At 39.3% G+C, this 16,578-nt stretch overlaps 1 protein-coding gene across 1 annotated transcript in view; it reads left to right on the forward strand.

Annotated features, from left to right (window-relative positions):
• The first annotated feature begins 1,407 nt into the window (after window positions 1-1,407).
• The window catches only part of DYTN (dystrotelin), a 75,142-nt gene continuing 59,971 nt past the window's right edge, over window positions 1,408-16,578 (forward strand). Inside the window, exons 1-5 of the mRNA XM_033230551.1 lie at window positions 1,408-1,543; window positions 7,891-7,965; window positions 10,966-11,167; window positions 12,709-12,794; window positions 13,666-13,766. Of these exons, the coding sequence (XP_033086442.1) occupies window positions 1,525-1,543; window positions 7,891-7,965; window positions 10,966-11,167; window positions 12,709-12,794; window positions 13,666-13,766 (483 nt within the window). The 5' untranslated portion in view covers window positions 1,408-1,524. The remainder of the gene's footprint in view (window positions 1,544-7,890; window positions 7,966-10,965; window positions 11,168-12,708; window positions 12,795-13,665; window positions 13,767-16,578) is intronic.

The following is a 16,578-nucleotide window of genomic DNA, read 5'->3' on the forward strand; positions in this document are numbered from 1 at the left end:
TTAGAATTGTGTAAGCTCAATCAGCTTACACAATTCTATCTATGGAGTTGGCTATTGTTTCTTCTGTTGTTTGTCCTCTTAAATTACAGCATTCACTTTTCTTTAAAGAAAAACTTCATTTCTATCTTGCAAATTGATGTGGATGGTCTGTTGCTGTGGGTTTCATCTTCCACATCATCTCATCCCTTCTCAAAATGAGTTCTCTCTCTGTGAACTACTGATTTCTTTTGTCTTCTCTTTTTTTAAAATTTTATTTTATTTTAAGTACTGGGATACATGTGTAGGGCGTGCAGGTTTGGTACACAGGTAAATGTGTGCCATGGTGATTTGCTGCACCTATCAGCCCAACACTTGGGTATTAAGCCCTATATGCATTAGCTATTCATCCTGATGCTTTCCCTCTTCCTGCACCCCCAACAGGCCCCAGTGTGTGATGTTCCCCTCCCTGTGTCCATGTGCTCTCATTGTTCAGCTCCCACTTATAAGTGAAAACATGCAGTCTTTGGTTTTCTGTTCCTGTGTTAGTATGCTGAGGATAATGGCTTCCAGCTCCACCCATGTTCCTGCAAAGGACATGATCTTGTTCCTTTATATGGCTGCATAGTGTTCCATGGTGTAAACTACCGATTTATTTGGGGGCATCATCCCCATACGGCATTGTCCCCATAAACTTTTTGTAAAGCATCAATTATTTCACTATTTTACCACCCGAGCTTCACCATAAATTTGACCTTTGTTCTTGCTTCCATTTTAGCAGAATTCATGTTGCTCTAAGAGCTATTTTCAAACTGATACCTTATCCTTCTTAGTGCTTCAGACTAAAGCCTGTTTAGACATGCTTCAACATGCTAGTGTGAGTTCATTTTGGCACAAAAAAAAATTTTGAAATCCTTGCCTAATTTTTTCAAAGTGTATCATTTTCCACAAACCTTTCATGTGTGTGTGTTGTTTGAACAATAGTTGCAACATGAAACAATTAACAAAGGTAGCTAATTGACTCCTCTTTTAAAAATTATTAACAGAATCCTATGTATACATATACATAATGTATGTATATATGCATATATGTGACAAATTGATAGCTTTTGTTAGAAATTTAATATGTAGAATTATTTAGCATAGTGTCATTAGAAATTTAAGAATTGAGAGTTTCAAATTTTGTTCTTAAAGTTCAAGCAAATTGAATCATCTTAAAGTAAGAATACAGTCCACTCTTAAAATTATAATGCCTCAAAGGCTCTAAGTCATCACGGTATTAGTTTCAGGAGCTGTTCTCAGTTTTCTGAGAAGCGTGGCCAGTATCGAGAGCCTCTACTTCTATGTTTCTCCTTGCTTTTTCCTCCCGAGATATTTCAGTCTCCTTGAACACTTTGCAGTCACTTTCCACAGGTAAAATGATTTGTTTAGTTGCCTTTTTGTTCCCCTGGCCTCATTCCCCTGCTGCAAAACCTTCTGCTTAAAATACTGGTTCATTTCTAGTTACAGGGACCCAACCGCCATCTGTCATTCCAAGAAATTTGTGAAATGGATCCAGATAAACAAGGTGAGTATTATTGTCAAGTTTCTGAGCATAGTTTGTAAACAGAAAAATTAGGCACAGATGTTATATTTTCAGACCTCTGATTTGAAGGAGAGTAAACATTTGGCAAATTTCTGGCTGAAAAGAAACTGTTATTTGATTAAAGTGGCTTTCTCTCTCTTCTAAACAGAAATCCACCATGTACTGAAGAATATTTGGTCTATTGTCTCGAAAGCACCAAAAATAATCTAACAAAAGACTTGATGTCAGCATAATTACATTTGAATTACTATTCAAATACACAGAAACTATTAACTTAGTTTTATGTATATTCATAGTTTACTATTAAAATGAACTTATCGTATATATTTTAATGTCACGGGTAAGTTCACAGTACTGTGTGGTTCAAGTTGGGAGAAAGGCCTCATGGTTGTCACTATATGAAAATTTTATAAGTGGATATGGAGAAACTAGTTCCCCTTTCTTCTAACTTCGCTGAATGCCAAGAACTGATCTGTGGCATTTCTATTGCTGGATCTATTTGCAGCCTTACTCCCCTAACCGAAATCTACATTGTTATCTTGCTTGTTTTATATGAAATTCTGTACGATCCCTAGTTGTTTATCTAAAACAACATTATAAATGATTCCAATACCTTTGGGTTTTCCAAATTTGGGCTCTCATATTAATATGCTTTACACAAAGCAGTAGGTAATCCATTCAACTCTCAATTTTCTTTTTCTAAGACAATGTGTCTCAAAATTAGCACACATCAGAATCACCTGAAAGGTTTGTTAATATGCTGCAAAGTTTGTGATTCTGTGGGTCTGGGGAAGAGTCCAGGAATGTGCATTTCTAACAGGTTCCCAGGTGACCTGATGCTGCTGACTTGGGACCACACTCTGAGGACCACTGGCTTAAAGCATCTATTTTGGATCATCAAAGTAGATGATGGACATTTGAAAGAATTGTATTACATCCACCTTAGTATCTGTGGAAAATAAATATATTGATGGAGCTAAGCAAAAACAAGAATCCCGGTCAAAAGATATTTCCCAATCATTTTGCTTCCATGAACAAGAACATGTAGCTTGTGTTACTATTTCTTTAAGCATCTAAAACTACTTTGTTCATAGCTTTGGGCGTGATACATTTGGTAATTTCTTCCTTTCTTGAGTTTGTTTTTGTTGTTGTTGTTGTTGTTTTTTTTTTGTATCATCAGAAAAAAATGGAAGTTAGCCTTTAGGAAGTGGGTCTGGTGTTGGCTTACCTGGCCTCCTCATTCATTTTCCATGTTGCACTGTATCACAGCTTGCTGTGTTATGCTGCATAACTTCATCAGATGACGCTGCAAAGCATAACTTGACAGGAGAGTGATGGCCAGATGGTAGAGCAGCTACAGAGTTGCTCCTCCACCGATAGCAGCATCTGGGAACTTGCAGAGCCCCTTGTCTGCTGATTCTCTGTATCTGCTTGGTGCATCTGAGAGGAACCAGGGCACAAACACTGGCCAGTTTCCAGAGGAAAGAAATGTTGGGCATTACACTGTTGTAAATTATTTCCACCCTATTATGCCTACTCTCAATTTGTTTTTTTTCTCCAGACATAGGACAGAGGAGTTTCTGACATCTCCCATTCTCTAACATTGTTGTCTTATCTGAAAACTAAGCATTTTTAAAGCCTAAGGAAATGGTGAATAACAAAAGATTTAGAGCAAATTGTAGTTTATTATTTTTTTATTTTTTACGTTTGCACCTCTTGAAAAAGAAAGGAAAACATGTAGAGGGTTTTTAAACCACTTCTCCTGTTTGGGCGACAATGTTTAGGCACAGCCCGCTTCACCTGAGATAGGGGTCTTTAATTCATGATCATATGCTGACTGTTGGATCAATATATATTCAGAGAGAGGCCTGTGGCATGCTCTCACTACTTTGGGACGGCTCTGGCCTGGTTCAGCACTGTAATCCCCTTTGTGGCTCCGCATAGTGCCTGGCACTCAGTATCTTATGTGTAACAGCTAGGACTTTACCCCACAACACTCAAGGGCAAGAAACATCATTTCCTAAATCAAAATCAAGTCACTGTACCTTGATATGAAATTTAGGCTAAGTTTGGGAGGGAACTATCCCTGGGAGACAAACAGAAAGCTCTAAGGCTGCTACCTTGAACCTTGGTCAGGGCCCTGATTGAAGTCCACTGCGACCAACACTTGTGATGCTCTCTGCCGTTGGCTTTGTATTCCACTTGAAGACATGGGACTCCATATCAAGACTGGACACAGAAGTCCTCATCATGCCTGTGGCTGGCCTCCCTGGCTACACCATGCAGCCATCCCTCCACTCAGGGGTCTGCTAGGAAGGGTAGCCCTGGAAACACCTCCTAAACTCAGTCAGACATTTCCCAGCTTCTTGTCCAGGCATCAGCCTCTCTCCACCTCCAGGAAAATTCCAGATTAATTCTTTCATGGGCCTGTCCATCTTTTCATATGAAGCCCTGAGTGGAGGTGACTTTAAGAGTGGCCCTTATGTGGTGGCTCACGCCTGTAATCCCAGCACTTTGGGAGGCTGAGGCCCGCAGATCATGAGGTCAGGAGATTGAGACCATCCTGGCTAACACGGTGAAACCCCATCTCTATTAAAAATACAAAAAAAAAAAAAAAATTAGCCAGGCGTGGCAGTGTGCCCCTGTAGCCCCAACTACTCAGGAGGCTGAGGCAGGAGAATGGCGTGAACCCAGGAGGCGGAGCTTGCAGCAAGCGGAGATCGTGCCACTGCACTCCAGCCTGGATGACAGAGAGAGACTCCGTCTCAAAAAAAAAAAAGAGTGGCCCTTAAACACAGAGACATTGTTAGATCTCCCAGAGAAGTGAAAACAGCTTAGACTTACAGGATGAACACAGAAACATTGCCTTTCCATTATTTAAATTCTCCCCCTTGCTGCAAGAACAAGACAAAAATGAATGTTACCACAAGTTACCTTGCCACATGTGTTTGAATCAAAGGAATACACCAAGCAGTTCCTTGTTTCATTTTTGCTCAGGGCCTATTCCAAGGCTGGAGACTCACTGTCTCACTCTGTCTGTCTTCTGTCTTACTCTCTTTCTTTGTCTGTCTGTCTGTCTCTGTCTCTGTCTCTGTCTCTCTCTCTCTTTTGGTTTGTTTCTAGGCTGTGTTTCTAGTCACAAAACTCCCCAGCACACCCTGCTATCACCTTATTGCCTGAGTTTTATGTTAATCAGCTAACATTACATTTGAAAGTAGTTTCATTTTCCTCAGGACTTCTTCCTCTGGGCATCATATTTATACAAGTAAGTCTTGGCCTCAGAGCTTGCTTGTGTGTGAAATCCTTGCCTCAGAATGAGCGTTTCTGGGTGTAAACTCTAATTGGAATTCGTTACCACCGGAAATACTGGAGATGCACTGCTGCTTGGCAGTTCTTTCCAAAGTTTTTGACTGATTTCCTCTTTCACCCTTCACTATCACCGTGCAAATCTTCACTATTCCTCAAGTTTTCTACCCCACCACCTCCTCCTAACTCTAAATGTGTGAACATGCCCCCAACTTTACAAAGAAAACAGAAGCTCTCAGACGTGGCCATTTCCCCAGCCCATCATCTCCTTTTATAAGTCCTTTCAGGGAACGAGAGACGTCTTCTTACCAAAGCTAATTCCTTCACCTGTGCGTTTTCCTCCCCTCTCTACTGCAGCGATGGGAGCAGTTAGCAATACTTCAGCGATTGTGGCAGTAAACTTACCTCAAAGAGGCTATTACCTTATAAAGTTAATAACCCAAACAAGAGCTCTACCGTGCAGCATGGTGACTATAGTTAATAACAATGTATTATATTGTTGAAAATTGCTAAGAGAATAGATTTTAAATAATCTTATCACAAAAAATAAATATGTGACATAATATATATGTTAATTAGCTTGATGTAGCCATTCCAAGAGATATACATATTTTGAAACATGCTGTGCATGATTAATATATACAATATTTGTCAATTAAAACAAATGAAAATAAATTAAATAACCAAAGGAAGGACTAGCTTTCCTGGGCTGGGACACTGTCACCAGGAAGCAATTTTTCTCCATCTCTAAGTTCATCTCTGCTCACCTTTGTGTGTTGATTTCATTCTCAATGAAAATGAGAAAATATGGCAAGCTGTGCTACAGTGCAACATGGAAAATGAATGAGGAGCCCAGGTAAGCCAACACTAGACCCACTTCCTAAAGGCTTTCACATTTTTACACAACCTGACAAGAGAGTGATTGCTGCTCCAATCTAAAATTCCAAATTCAAGTCCAGAAAAAAAAAAAAAGTCTGCATCCCTGATAACTTGAACCAAGAGTCCTTGAACCCAGATTCATTGGAACATTCCTCACCTGACTTTGGTGTGTGCCTACCTCTGGGGAGTGCGATGGTGCTCTCATCGAGGGGCTGGACCTGGGCCACGTGCCCCCATGGGAGTGGGAGAGTTGCAGTTGACGCTACTGGCATTTCATGGACTCAGATTAGGGGAGGTGGTTCACCTGAAGAAAGAAAAATGGATGCTGGGTGGCTAGGGGAACACGTGCGCTCTGAGAGGGACTTTGCTACATCGTATACTACCTGGATTCCCTACTTCCTGAGTCCTCAACCCCACTCTGTCTCTCCTGGCTCCTCCTCCCTGACCTATACGTACATTCTGGAATTTCTCCTGCCTTTGAAAACCAATTTCGATTTGATGTGTTGTTCTAGCTGTGGCTCTCTTGTCTTCCCTTCACATTATAAGATCTTGACAAAGCTGTCTGGCTGTATGTTTTCTCCTCACCTTACACTCACTGCTCAATCCTCTGCAATTGGATTTTGACCCCCATGACTCCACTGAAACCGCTGTCACAAAGACCTTCAATAATCAAACTAGTCATAAAAAGCAGAAGCAATAAATTCCCTTTATACCAGTAGTTTTCAAACTTTCGTTTGCATCAGATTTACCCCCAGGGCCTGCTAAGACTCAGGTTGTCCCCTAGATTCTCACCCCTAGATTCTGGTGTCAGAGACTTCTTAGATTTTTGTTAGAAATTGTTTTTCTCCCAAGTTCCCAGGCGATGCTGCTGCTGCTGCTGGTCCAGGAACTGTACTTTAAGGTCCACTGGTTTATACCACAACAATCAGTTAGAACATGCCATTTTAACTGCCTAAAACAAACTAAGCTATTAATGTGTATGATCTTATATAGCTTTATTGAATAACATTAAAGATAATATGACTAAATAGGGAGATCTACTCTATAGTTATTTTTTCTAGATATGAACACTGATCACTTCAGTCAAGCAACAGAAAGCTCTATTGTAATGTTGTTATAATCTCTTAAATAACAATCAAATTTGGAGCAATGGAAAAAATTTAAAATTGTGGGTCCTTAAGAAAGGTAAGAGAAACAATTTAGGAAGTATATTGCCTATATTTTCTTATTTAAAATGTGCAAATACCCTTTGAGGAATGTACTGTAATTCCCATTCATCTGATGAAGAAACTGAAGATCAAAAGTAACTAATTTTAAGAAAAATGAAGGAACAGAACTAAGTACAGCTGGCTCCAGAGCTCTCTCCCCTCCTCTACACTGTGAAATGGGCAAATACACACTCAGTGCCTAGAAGGGCTCAGGAATGCTCGCTCTTGTTGTACTGCTATTGCTGGTGGTAAGTCTCAAAAGAAGGTATATTAATAATTCTTTTTCTTATTATAAAAATAGCATATACTTTTTATAGAAAATGTAGGTGATACTGAGTAGAGAGAAAATAACCATGAACACTAATACTTCAAGCACTCAGAGATGTCCACTGTTACCAGTTTGGTGGATGGTACTAGAAGTTAAGCTCCACAAGGGTGGCCATCTTTATCTGCCTAGTTGAATGCTATATTTCAAGGGCCTAGAATCATGCCAGGGCCATATAGTAAGGGCTCAATAAATATTGGCTAAATGTATGAATAGATGGATAGCTTTGGGGTCTTTTTCATTTATGCATAAATACATGTGTCCACGTATAACTAGAATATATTTGTAAACTGGAATTTATATTTTACATGTAGTTTTTTTAATCCTGTTTGTTTCAAAGGCCATTGACTTTTTATATAAAAAGTGGACAGATTGATGGAGTATTCCCCACTTTTTGGTGGACTGAGAAGGTGAACTAGGTTCACCCATAGCCCTAGAATAATGTAAGTCTATTATTATTTGTTTACAGAAAGAAAAAAGAGCTCTAAACCTTAATTTCCTCACCTGCAAAATAAAGTAAGCTTATCTGATCTCTAGGATTTCCTTCCAGGATGTGGGATTTATATAATGAGACAGTTCTTTATTCATAATATTTTATGTTTTCTTTACAGATGCTCTTAATAGTATTGAGAATTCCATTTACAGAACAGCCTTCAAATTACGATCAGTGCAAACTCTGTGCCAGTGTAAGTATAGGCTCTCCTGAAATATTTGAAATAATCTGAGCTTGATATGTGATGTGAAATTCATAGAGAAAACAAACACTTCCCCCATGCAGTGGACTGCTGGATTCTGGAAGTCTGGATTTGTGCATTTAGCCCATTCGCAACAGAGAAGGTGGAGGGATGGGAAAATATTGCGTGCTTGCAACCCATGTGTAGTTTTGCTGATGAGCGATAGAAATGACTGTGGATGAGGATTTTTAATTTTTTAAATATTTTCTCTCCCTGGCTTCTTCTAGAAAATGTTTTTGGTTTCCTTTTCAGGATACCAATATGGACACAAAATAAAATTACAAAAAAAAAGGTAGTTTCAAATCTGTACTTTTAGATTTAAGCATAAAAATGTAAAATTCCATCTACCACATAAGATTTGCGTTTTCAAGTTGTACCTGTAATCTATATATGAACATGCAAAAGTAGGTACAAATGAATAAATAACCCATGGACCATGAATTTTAAAATTATCTCGAGAATTCCCTGAGAACTGTCCCTTTTGCATTAAATTTATATCTGATTGAATGTATGGTTTTCTTTTCTTTTCTCATACTGTTATCTAGGCAAAATAAGGTAAAATGTAGTAAAAACATGTATCCTGTGAAAATTCTCCAAGGTGGAAAATAAACTGGATCCAAGCTATGAAAAACACCAGGCATTCAGCATGTCTACAGTTATTGATTTCTCACTGCATGAAAGAAAAATCACTTCATGTAAAATGATTTCTGAAATTTGTCATATCAGACCTAAGTTATGTTATATATGTGACATTTCTACTGAAGGCTGACACTTTAAAATATTTTTCCTCTTGCCTAAAAAGTTACATAGAGCAGTGGTTTTCAAATTGGGCTTCACAAAGTACATGTGAATGTGGGGTAGGGCACAAAAGAGTTAGCCAGGTGGGAAGAGGAGTTGCAAGCAGGGTGGGAAGATTTGGAGACCACATCCTCAACAGAAATAGCTCCATCCTTCTCTATTTTCTATACTGTGTTTCCTTGTGTGTGTGTGTCTGTGTGTATGTGTGTAAGTTGGGGGATCTCACTCTGTCACCCAGGCTGGAGTGCAGTGGCGAGATCTCAGTTCACTGCAACCCCTGCCTTCCAGGCTCAAGCCATCCTCCCACCTCAACCTCCCAAGTAGCTGAGACCACAGGCGTGCACTACCACACCCTGCTAATTTTTTGTATTTTTAGTAGAGACAGGTGTTTCGCCATGTTGCCCAGGCTGGTCTTGAACTCCTGAGCTCAACTGATCTGCCCATGTTGGCCTCCCAAAGTGCTGGAATTATAGACATCAGCTACCACGCCTGGCCTCATACCATGTTTCTGTATCAGGTTCCTTTGAAGAAGAAATTTTTGGTTTTAAAAACAGTTTTATGTAGATTACTGCTCTAGATAAAGAAACTCATAACTATTATTTATTATTCCAGGAACAAACAAAAGGCTAAAAATATTTCCCCAATTATGCTATTTTCCTTGAGAATTTCTCTCTCAGAGAAAGTTAGCAGCAATTGTTCACATGTCCCCATCATGAACGCCTGAGTATGTACCACAGTGTAATTTGAGGATGCACAGTTTTCAACATTTTGTTATCTCTGGCATCAGAAACAGTGAATATAAATAATACTCATGGGAAATATTAACAACACACAAAATCAGTGGTTGAAAAATGTTACCTAGAAAAGATATCCAAACAAAAATTTAAAAACAGAAAATCCCAAACACCAAGATAAAGCATAACATGAGCTCCAAATAGGAAGATCTGGAACACATCGCTGTATAAATCTTGTGGTGAGATTAATGGACACCACTATTATCTGGTTTGGTGTAATATAGAACTCTCAGCAGGAGATGAAATCAGCCTGTGTTCAGAATGCCTGGCTCAGGTGACAGGTTTTAATGATAAAAGAGTTTACAGCCTTCACCACCTGCAGCCAGGTTTTTATTTAAGTCACATTCTGAAACTTGCTCCTCTGTTCCTTAGACTCTCCCCTTAAAAGCAATATCAGAGAACAAATAAAAATTTTTATTATACTTGCTAGATTTCTTATCTGAGGTTGATTTACAAAGTAGAGAGAAACCCAGGGTTTTATGATTTCACAGGCTGAAACGTTTTAAATGCCAGGAGCTCTTGGCGCTGTTGACATCCCCACCTCTCAGATGGCGCAAGTGGCTGTTTATTAATTTTATCTGTCATCCTCTCTCTGCAAGAAGCTATGGGGTTAGCTCTACTACGTTCTTGTTTCTATTCATTGCCTTGTAAAAATTTTAGGAGAAGGTGGTCAAAAAATATTCAGTATAAGAAATAAACCATTATTTTTTGTAAGCTGCTGTAGTTTTATTAAGTGCCTTCTCTAGATAATAATACTGATGGAACCAAGATTGTTAAAAGTGATATTACTGAGTTGCGGAATTCTCAGACTCTTTAGCCTAAAGATCTTTATAGAAGAGTAAACTGCTCTTTTATAAAGATCACTGTTTTTTATTTAACTATGGCAATTGCTTTTTAACATACCATATTGCTTCTGAAGCTGGGCTGCAGACAAGAAAAACTATATTTGAACAGGAAAGGTAAATTTATTCAATCCACTTAATGAAGAGTATAAAAATGTTTTCCCCAACTTTTCATCACAGTGTCATAACTTTCTTGGAAAGCGTATTTTTCATTTCTCACTTCCCTTTTTAACTTCTTTCTATAAAACAACATGCTCGAAACCATACTGTAATAATGTTACAACTATGCTTTACTAACAGATGCACTTTTCCAAAATCAAATGAATCGGTAGACTAGTAACGCCTGAATTATGCACAAGGAATATATGTCCAAATAGTAGTCATATTTCATTCCCCTTAAAAGAAAATAGCGACCATAACAAGTTCTTAATTATAAAACAGTAAATGACATTTGCTTCATTTGAAGTCTTTTGTTCCCATCAGAAAATAAGGCTCAATTCTTCATTTGCTTCCTACAGTGGACTTGATTGACAGCTCCCGGATTCAGCAGGTCCTACTGCATCCAAGTTTCTGGGAAGCTCGCAAGCGCTCCCTTTCTGTGCAGCAGCTTTCTCAGGCACTCCAAGAGCTGTTTCAGAAGGCCAGGGAGGAAAACCCAGGGCAGGTGCATCCCAGAGCTCCCGAACTCACTCTGAGCCTTCTCACGACAATGTGCAACAGGTAAGGGTGTGGACGTCGTGCTGTGACCTCAAAGGCAATGTTTAGTTGCCAGTGGTCATTTACCATTTGGTGCTGGCTGATATTTGCTTGGGGTTTGATCTATAAGAAGACTTCTTTGTTTTTCACTGATTTATTCTTCAGGAGTAGAACAAAGGAGTAAATGCCCATCGGCTTTACGAATATAAATGACTCATGGATAGCAAAAAGAGGGGGAGAATTCCACGTTATTCTTTCCTTCATACAAATTCATCCCTACTCTAGAGAAGCATACACACCTTTTGCTAGGGCGTTTTCACTTCTATACATACATGTGAAAAGCGACACTTGATTCTTGTTACTGCTAGCTTCTTTGCTCATTTCTTTGTAAACTATTATCAATTTTTTATTTAGCTAGAATAAGGGTGAAAATACTGTGCATGGATGAGTAACTTATAAACCAGTGTAGACCATGTCAAAGGGCTGATTACATATGCTCTGAAGTCAATAGTTCTGCTAGTGTGTGGTAGGGGTGGGTGTGTTTTTTGAGCTGTAAGGTTTCAATTCCTCTGCCCCCTCCTCAATTTGGTTTACCTTATATATCCTTGACTCAGTAGACTTCATCCTTTAGAATAAACTTTTCAAAAATCATAGTGAATTCAAAACATTTGGAAAATAGAGGAAAAAAGTAAAGAAGAAGAAATACATTATTACCCATCAGCCTGCCTCCCAGAAGCAAGCACCGTTTTAACCACTGGGCAAATTCCTTACGGTTATTTCCTTTTCTAGTTTTTGTTTTGTTTTAAATTTTTTTAACTGCCAAAACAATACACATACACATTCTCAAGTTATTTTTTCATTTCAGCTTCCTTAAACGTTAAGCTTTTGACTGTCATTTCTATTATCTGTGCGTGTCTCTAACAATTCGCCTGCCTTTGATAAATTGTTTAGTAGGTTTGTAAACTAGCCAGCAAGTGGGCAAGGATATTAGGCTCTGAGTGAGGGCCTGTGAACTAGATTTTTTTTTTTTTTTGCATAAATATTTCCTCCTTTGCCTGCCTTTTGGTCCTTCCTTGTCTCTGTTGCTTGGTTTCCAGGCAACTGAGGCCTGAGGAAGTGATGCTATCTGCTCCATGAAGACAGGGTTTATCCCTGCATCCCTGGTGCCTGGTACAGTGCTTAGCACAGAGGAGAAATTTTCATTTCTCACTTCCCTTTTTAACTTCTTTCTATAAAACAACATGCTCGAAACCGTACTGTAATAATGTTACAACTATGCTTTACTAACAGATGCACTTTTCCAAAATCAAATGAATCGGTAGACTAGTAACGCCTGAAAATTCACACATACTTTGGAGTGAATGCAGGAACACATAAATGACTGGTGAAATACATTAATTCCATGCTCTGTTCTGGTAAATTCTAGGTATAGGATAAGAGGCCAAAAAAAGCTAGAACTTAGAGCATCATGTCAAAAATGCCTATTAATAGTTATGGTTTTTATCATCCATGACACCAAAAGTAACCCTGGCCTCCCATTCTTGTCTCTGTTTGTCACCGTGCAGCACAGGAACAGGTTTTCTCCAGCTTATGCCTGCGGCCGCTGCCCTAATAACCCTCTCAGGAGACAGCCCTCTTACGAAATACCGAGGTAACATGCGGAGGACTACGGGTGTCCTAAAGTACAGTGAGCCCCAAATCCCCAACCTGGTATTCTGTATCCCCACCACAAGGCCTTCTTCTTCAGCATGTACTCAGCATGACTTGTGTGTTTATTGAAGAAAAATATTTACCATTTGAAGAATTTGGAATTTTTCAAAATTTACACTTCCTAATTACTTAGTTGTTCTTGATATTTATTTCTTTAGGGATTACCTAGACACCCGTAATCATTGTTGGTTTGAAGCCTGGGAGGATTCTCACATTTCTGTTTACCAACCTCATGATCTTCATCCTAGATTCCCTGAATGATCAAGAGGTTGAAATGTGAATGGATTTCCATTAGTTATCAAATTATGGCTATTACAAAATCGATAGTGACCGGGCGCAGTGGCTCGTGCCTGTAATCCCAGCACTTTGGGAAGTCGAGGCAGGCGGATCACCCAAGGTTGGGAGTTCGAGACCAGCCTGACCAACATGGAGAAACCCCATCTCTACTAAAAATACAAAAAATTAGCTGGGCATGGTGGCGCACGCCTGTAATCCCAGCTACTCTGGAGGCAGAGGCAAGAGAATCACTTGAACCCGGGAGGCGGAGGTTGCAGTGAACTGAGATCGTGCCATTGCACTCTAACCTGGGCAACAGGAGTGAAACTCCATCTCAAAAACAAACACACACACACACACACACACATAAAAACATAGTTTTGGAGGCCTTCAAAATAGTGAGCCAATAATCAAGAACATAACTTTCCCTTCTCTTTCCTTTCATAGCCACAAAGAGACTGCTACTTCAAAGCAAGTACTCTTCAGAGATACATTGCAAGTATTCATTTTAAAGATTTTTCCTCCTACATGTCTAGCTCTTTTTCAGCTCTACGCGGAAAATAGCAGGGGAGGTTATGATTCTGGGCCACGCATGACGCGAAGGGTTTTGAGAAAACTACTAACAGATCTACAGCAGGTAAATCCCTAATACTTAAGAACTGTACATTTGTTTCAGTTAATTTGCCACACTTGTTATTAAAGAATCTGATGTATTCAGTGTCAAGTCTATCTTTATATATATCTCCATGCAAGCTCTCTCCTCCATAGCCATTGCTGTTACTTGAGTATAACTTAACTTATACTCATAAGGTTAGGAGTAGAAGGTTATGAATTATACTCATACTCATGAGGCTAAAGCTAATGGGGTCTATAGATAAGAATTATTTGCATTGCTATAAGTTTGCTACAAGTTAACTTTACTCTCTATAGAATTGTAAAATAGCCTCGCAAAGACAATGATGTATCTCTCTATAGGTACAGATAATCACCACTGAAAACATATCCAATAGTCTCTTTTGCTTATTCCAAAGTGTTTTAATTTTTCCTTGTGCTCCTAGACCTTTTTCACTCCTATGTATTAAAATCTGTGCCTGACATGCACTAAGTTCTCCATGCCTGACTTCTGCATTTCTATCTACCCACAAGGCCATTGCCTATCCTTTCACTTGACAAACACTACTTGTCTTTCGATATCACTCAATTATTTGTCACCTCCCTACTCAAAACTTCTTTGACTTCCTATGCATAATTTTGTTGCAGCACTTGTCAAATTGTGGTAGATACTTCCCCACTGGACTATTTCATTTTTATATCTCCAGTGCCTTGAACAGTGCCTGATACTAAAAGACATCCAAAAAATGCTTAAAGAATGCATAGATGGAGTGCCACGTCAAGTACTCAAAATTATTTCCATCATTTCCTGTGCTTTAGGAATGTGTAAATTTGATTTGGTTTTTATTCTTACTAGGCAAGGGAATTTAACCTCCTCAAAGATGCTTTGTAAATGTTGAAATGAAGTAAATTGGTGTAACCAAGCAAGAACTTCTGCAAAAGGATTAAACAGGCTCTGGATTGTCTTGCGTGTAGATGCTGTTGTCCTGCTGTACCTTTCCCTTGTTTTGAAGGATATCTCCATTCTTCCAGCTCCTACAAAATTCCCACACTAGATGTTTTGGACTGTAACAACTTAGGAACTTTCTGTCATTTTTTTCCTGGGTCTGGACCAAGGATTCTGAACTGAGGATAGCCATGAAGGGAGCAGGGAGGGATAAGGAGAAAGATAATAAAAATCTCTAGGACAGGGAGTATGGATTGGAAAAACCTATTCAAAATTATCTTTGCTTTGATTTGGTTTTAATATTAAAATTTTGTGTTCATGATGATCACAATAATTAATATTTAACTTAAATTCCAAACATCATTTAAGATATTTATTTCTTAAATGGAACAATGATTTTTTTTTTTTTTTAATTTGTAAGGTTAGAATATCAGGCATAGATACTTCCAAGCTGTCCTGGTAGTTGCAGCAGTCACATAGATCCCACCACCAAATGTTCTGCTGATTCTAAGGTATTTCTCCGGGAGCCATCATAAGTTGCAGGCTCACGTCCACCCATCTCATATCACAAGACTTGAGTTGATGGGGGCCTGATTTATGCAATCAGACTGGTGAGACTAGATAGGTGCTTAGAAGCAGATGTGATGAAAGGGGATGGACTGAGGGACATTTTCCTTTTAGAGAATTCTTTGCGCTCTCCTGACTACTTGGTCCAACAGGCTCTAAAAATCTGCCCTTGTCTCAGGCTCAATTGAGGTCAATGAGCTGCTGAACTAGAAGCTCCCGCAGCACTCTGCCCCTACCCGCACCCCAGGCATTAGTATGCTCTTGAGAAGGTCTTAGGAAGGCAGAGATTTGCACAGAAATGATCATCCCATTGACTGCTATTATGGACTCAGAAATGGATTCCCAGAGAAAATTCCAGGCCCCACTACATGATTCGAATCCTCCCCTAAGCATCGTAATTATCACTTCAAGTGGTGTCTGCCTGTGCCGGTGTGCCATCTAGCCATGTTTAATTCTTCCTAGAGCACCTGCAAGAAATTAGCCACTTGGGCCATTCATCCACAAAATCTTTATGCACATCTTTATAGGCAAAAATGTAGGTTGAAAACCCACTACAGAAGTGAATTTTCTTTGTACTTGTGTTAGAATCACAGAGCTGGTGAGAGTCATCCTATGTTATCCACCCACCTTATTTTACAAATGAAGTAAAACTCCTTTCCCAGAGCTCAAGGACATCAGAGGAGGGTGAATGTTGAATCAGCAACACAGTCTAAATAAGTGTTTCAGTTAGTTCATCAGCACTCCAAGCCAAAAGATGGGTAATGAGTTATGCTTTCAGACAAAGGCTAAATAACATAGGGAGTAGTTACTTACATTCAACTGGCGACAGGATTATTATCAATTTAAAGTACAAGCCATCTTGTCACTATTACGCAAATGTTTGTTGACTTCTGCCTGGCTAATTGTGAGCAAAGAGGTTCTGAGTGCCACTTTCCTGATTAGAAGAACGTTTATTCGAGTTGATGGACTCAGCAGGAGAGTCTCTGAGATTACTTCTGAGCTTGCGGGCAATGCCTGCTGACAGTCTGTGCTGTAGAAGACATCAGATGTGAAATTAGGACCCGTGACCAAATGGGAATAAATGGAGGTGACAGGTACATGTATCTGTGCATATAGATGATGTCAGAGCCAAGTCCCTGGCCATCTTGGCAGTCACAAAAGGTTCTTAGTGCCTTAATTGAACGCCTTATGGTGACTGTGGCTGAAAGGTGGAAACTACTGAGTGTGGTGGCACAGATTGAGCCGTTGAAATATATGTAAGGCCGGGCTGTGACAAAGCTTCATGGAAACTCATCAAGAAAGAGTAAGAGTGCTGGAGTGAGAC

The sequence above is a fragment of the Trachypithecus francoisi genome, unplaced genomic scaffold (genome assembly GCF_009764315.1).
Source record: "Trachypithecus francoisi isolate TF-2019V2 unplaced genomic scaffold, Tfra_2.0 Lachesis_group13, whole genome shotgun sequence".
In the NCBI taxonomy this organism is placed as follows: domain Eukaryota; kingdom Metazoa; phylum Chordata; class Mammalia; order Primates; family Cercopithecidae; genus Trachypithecus; species Trachypithecus francoisi.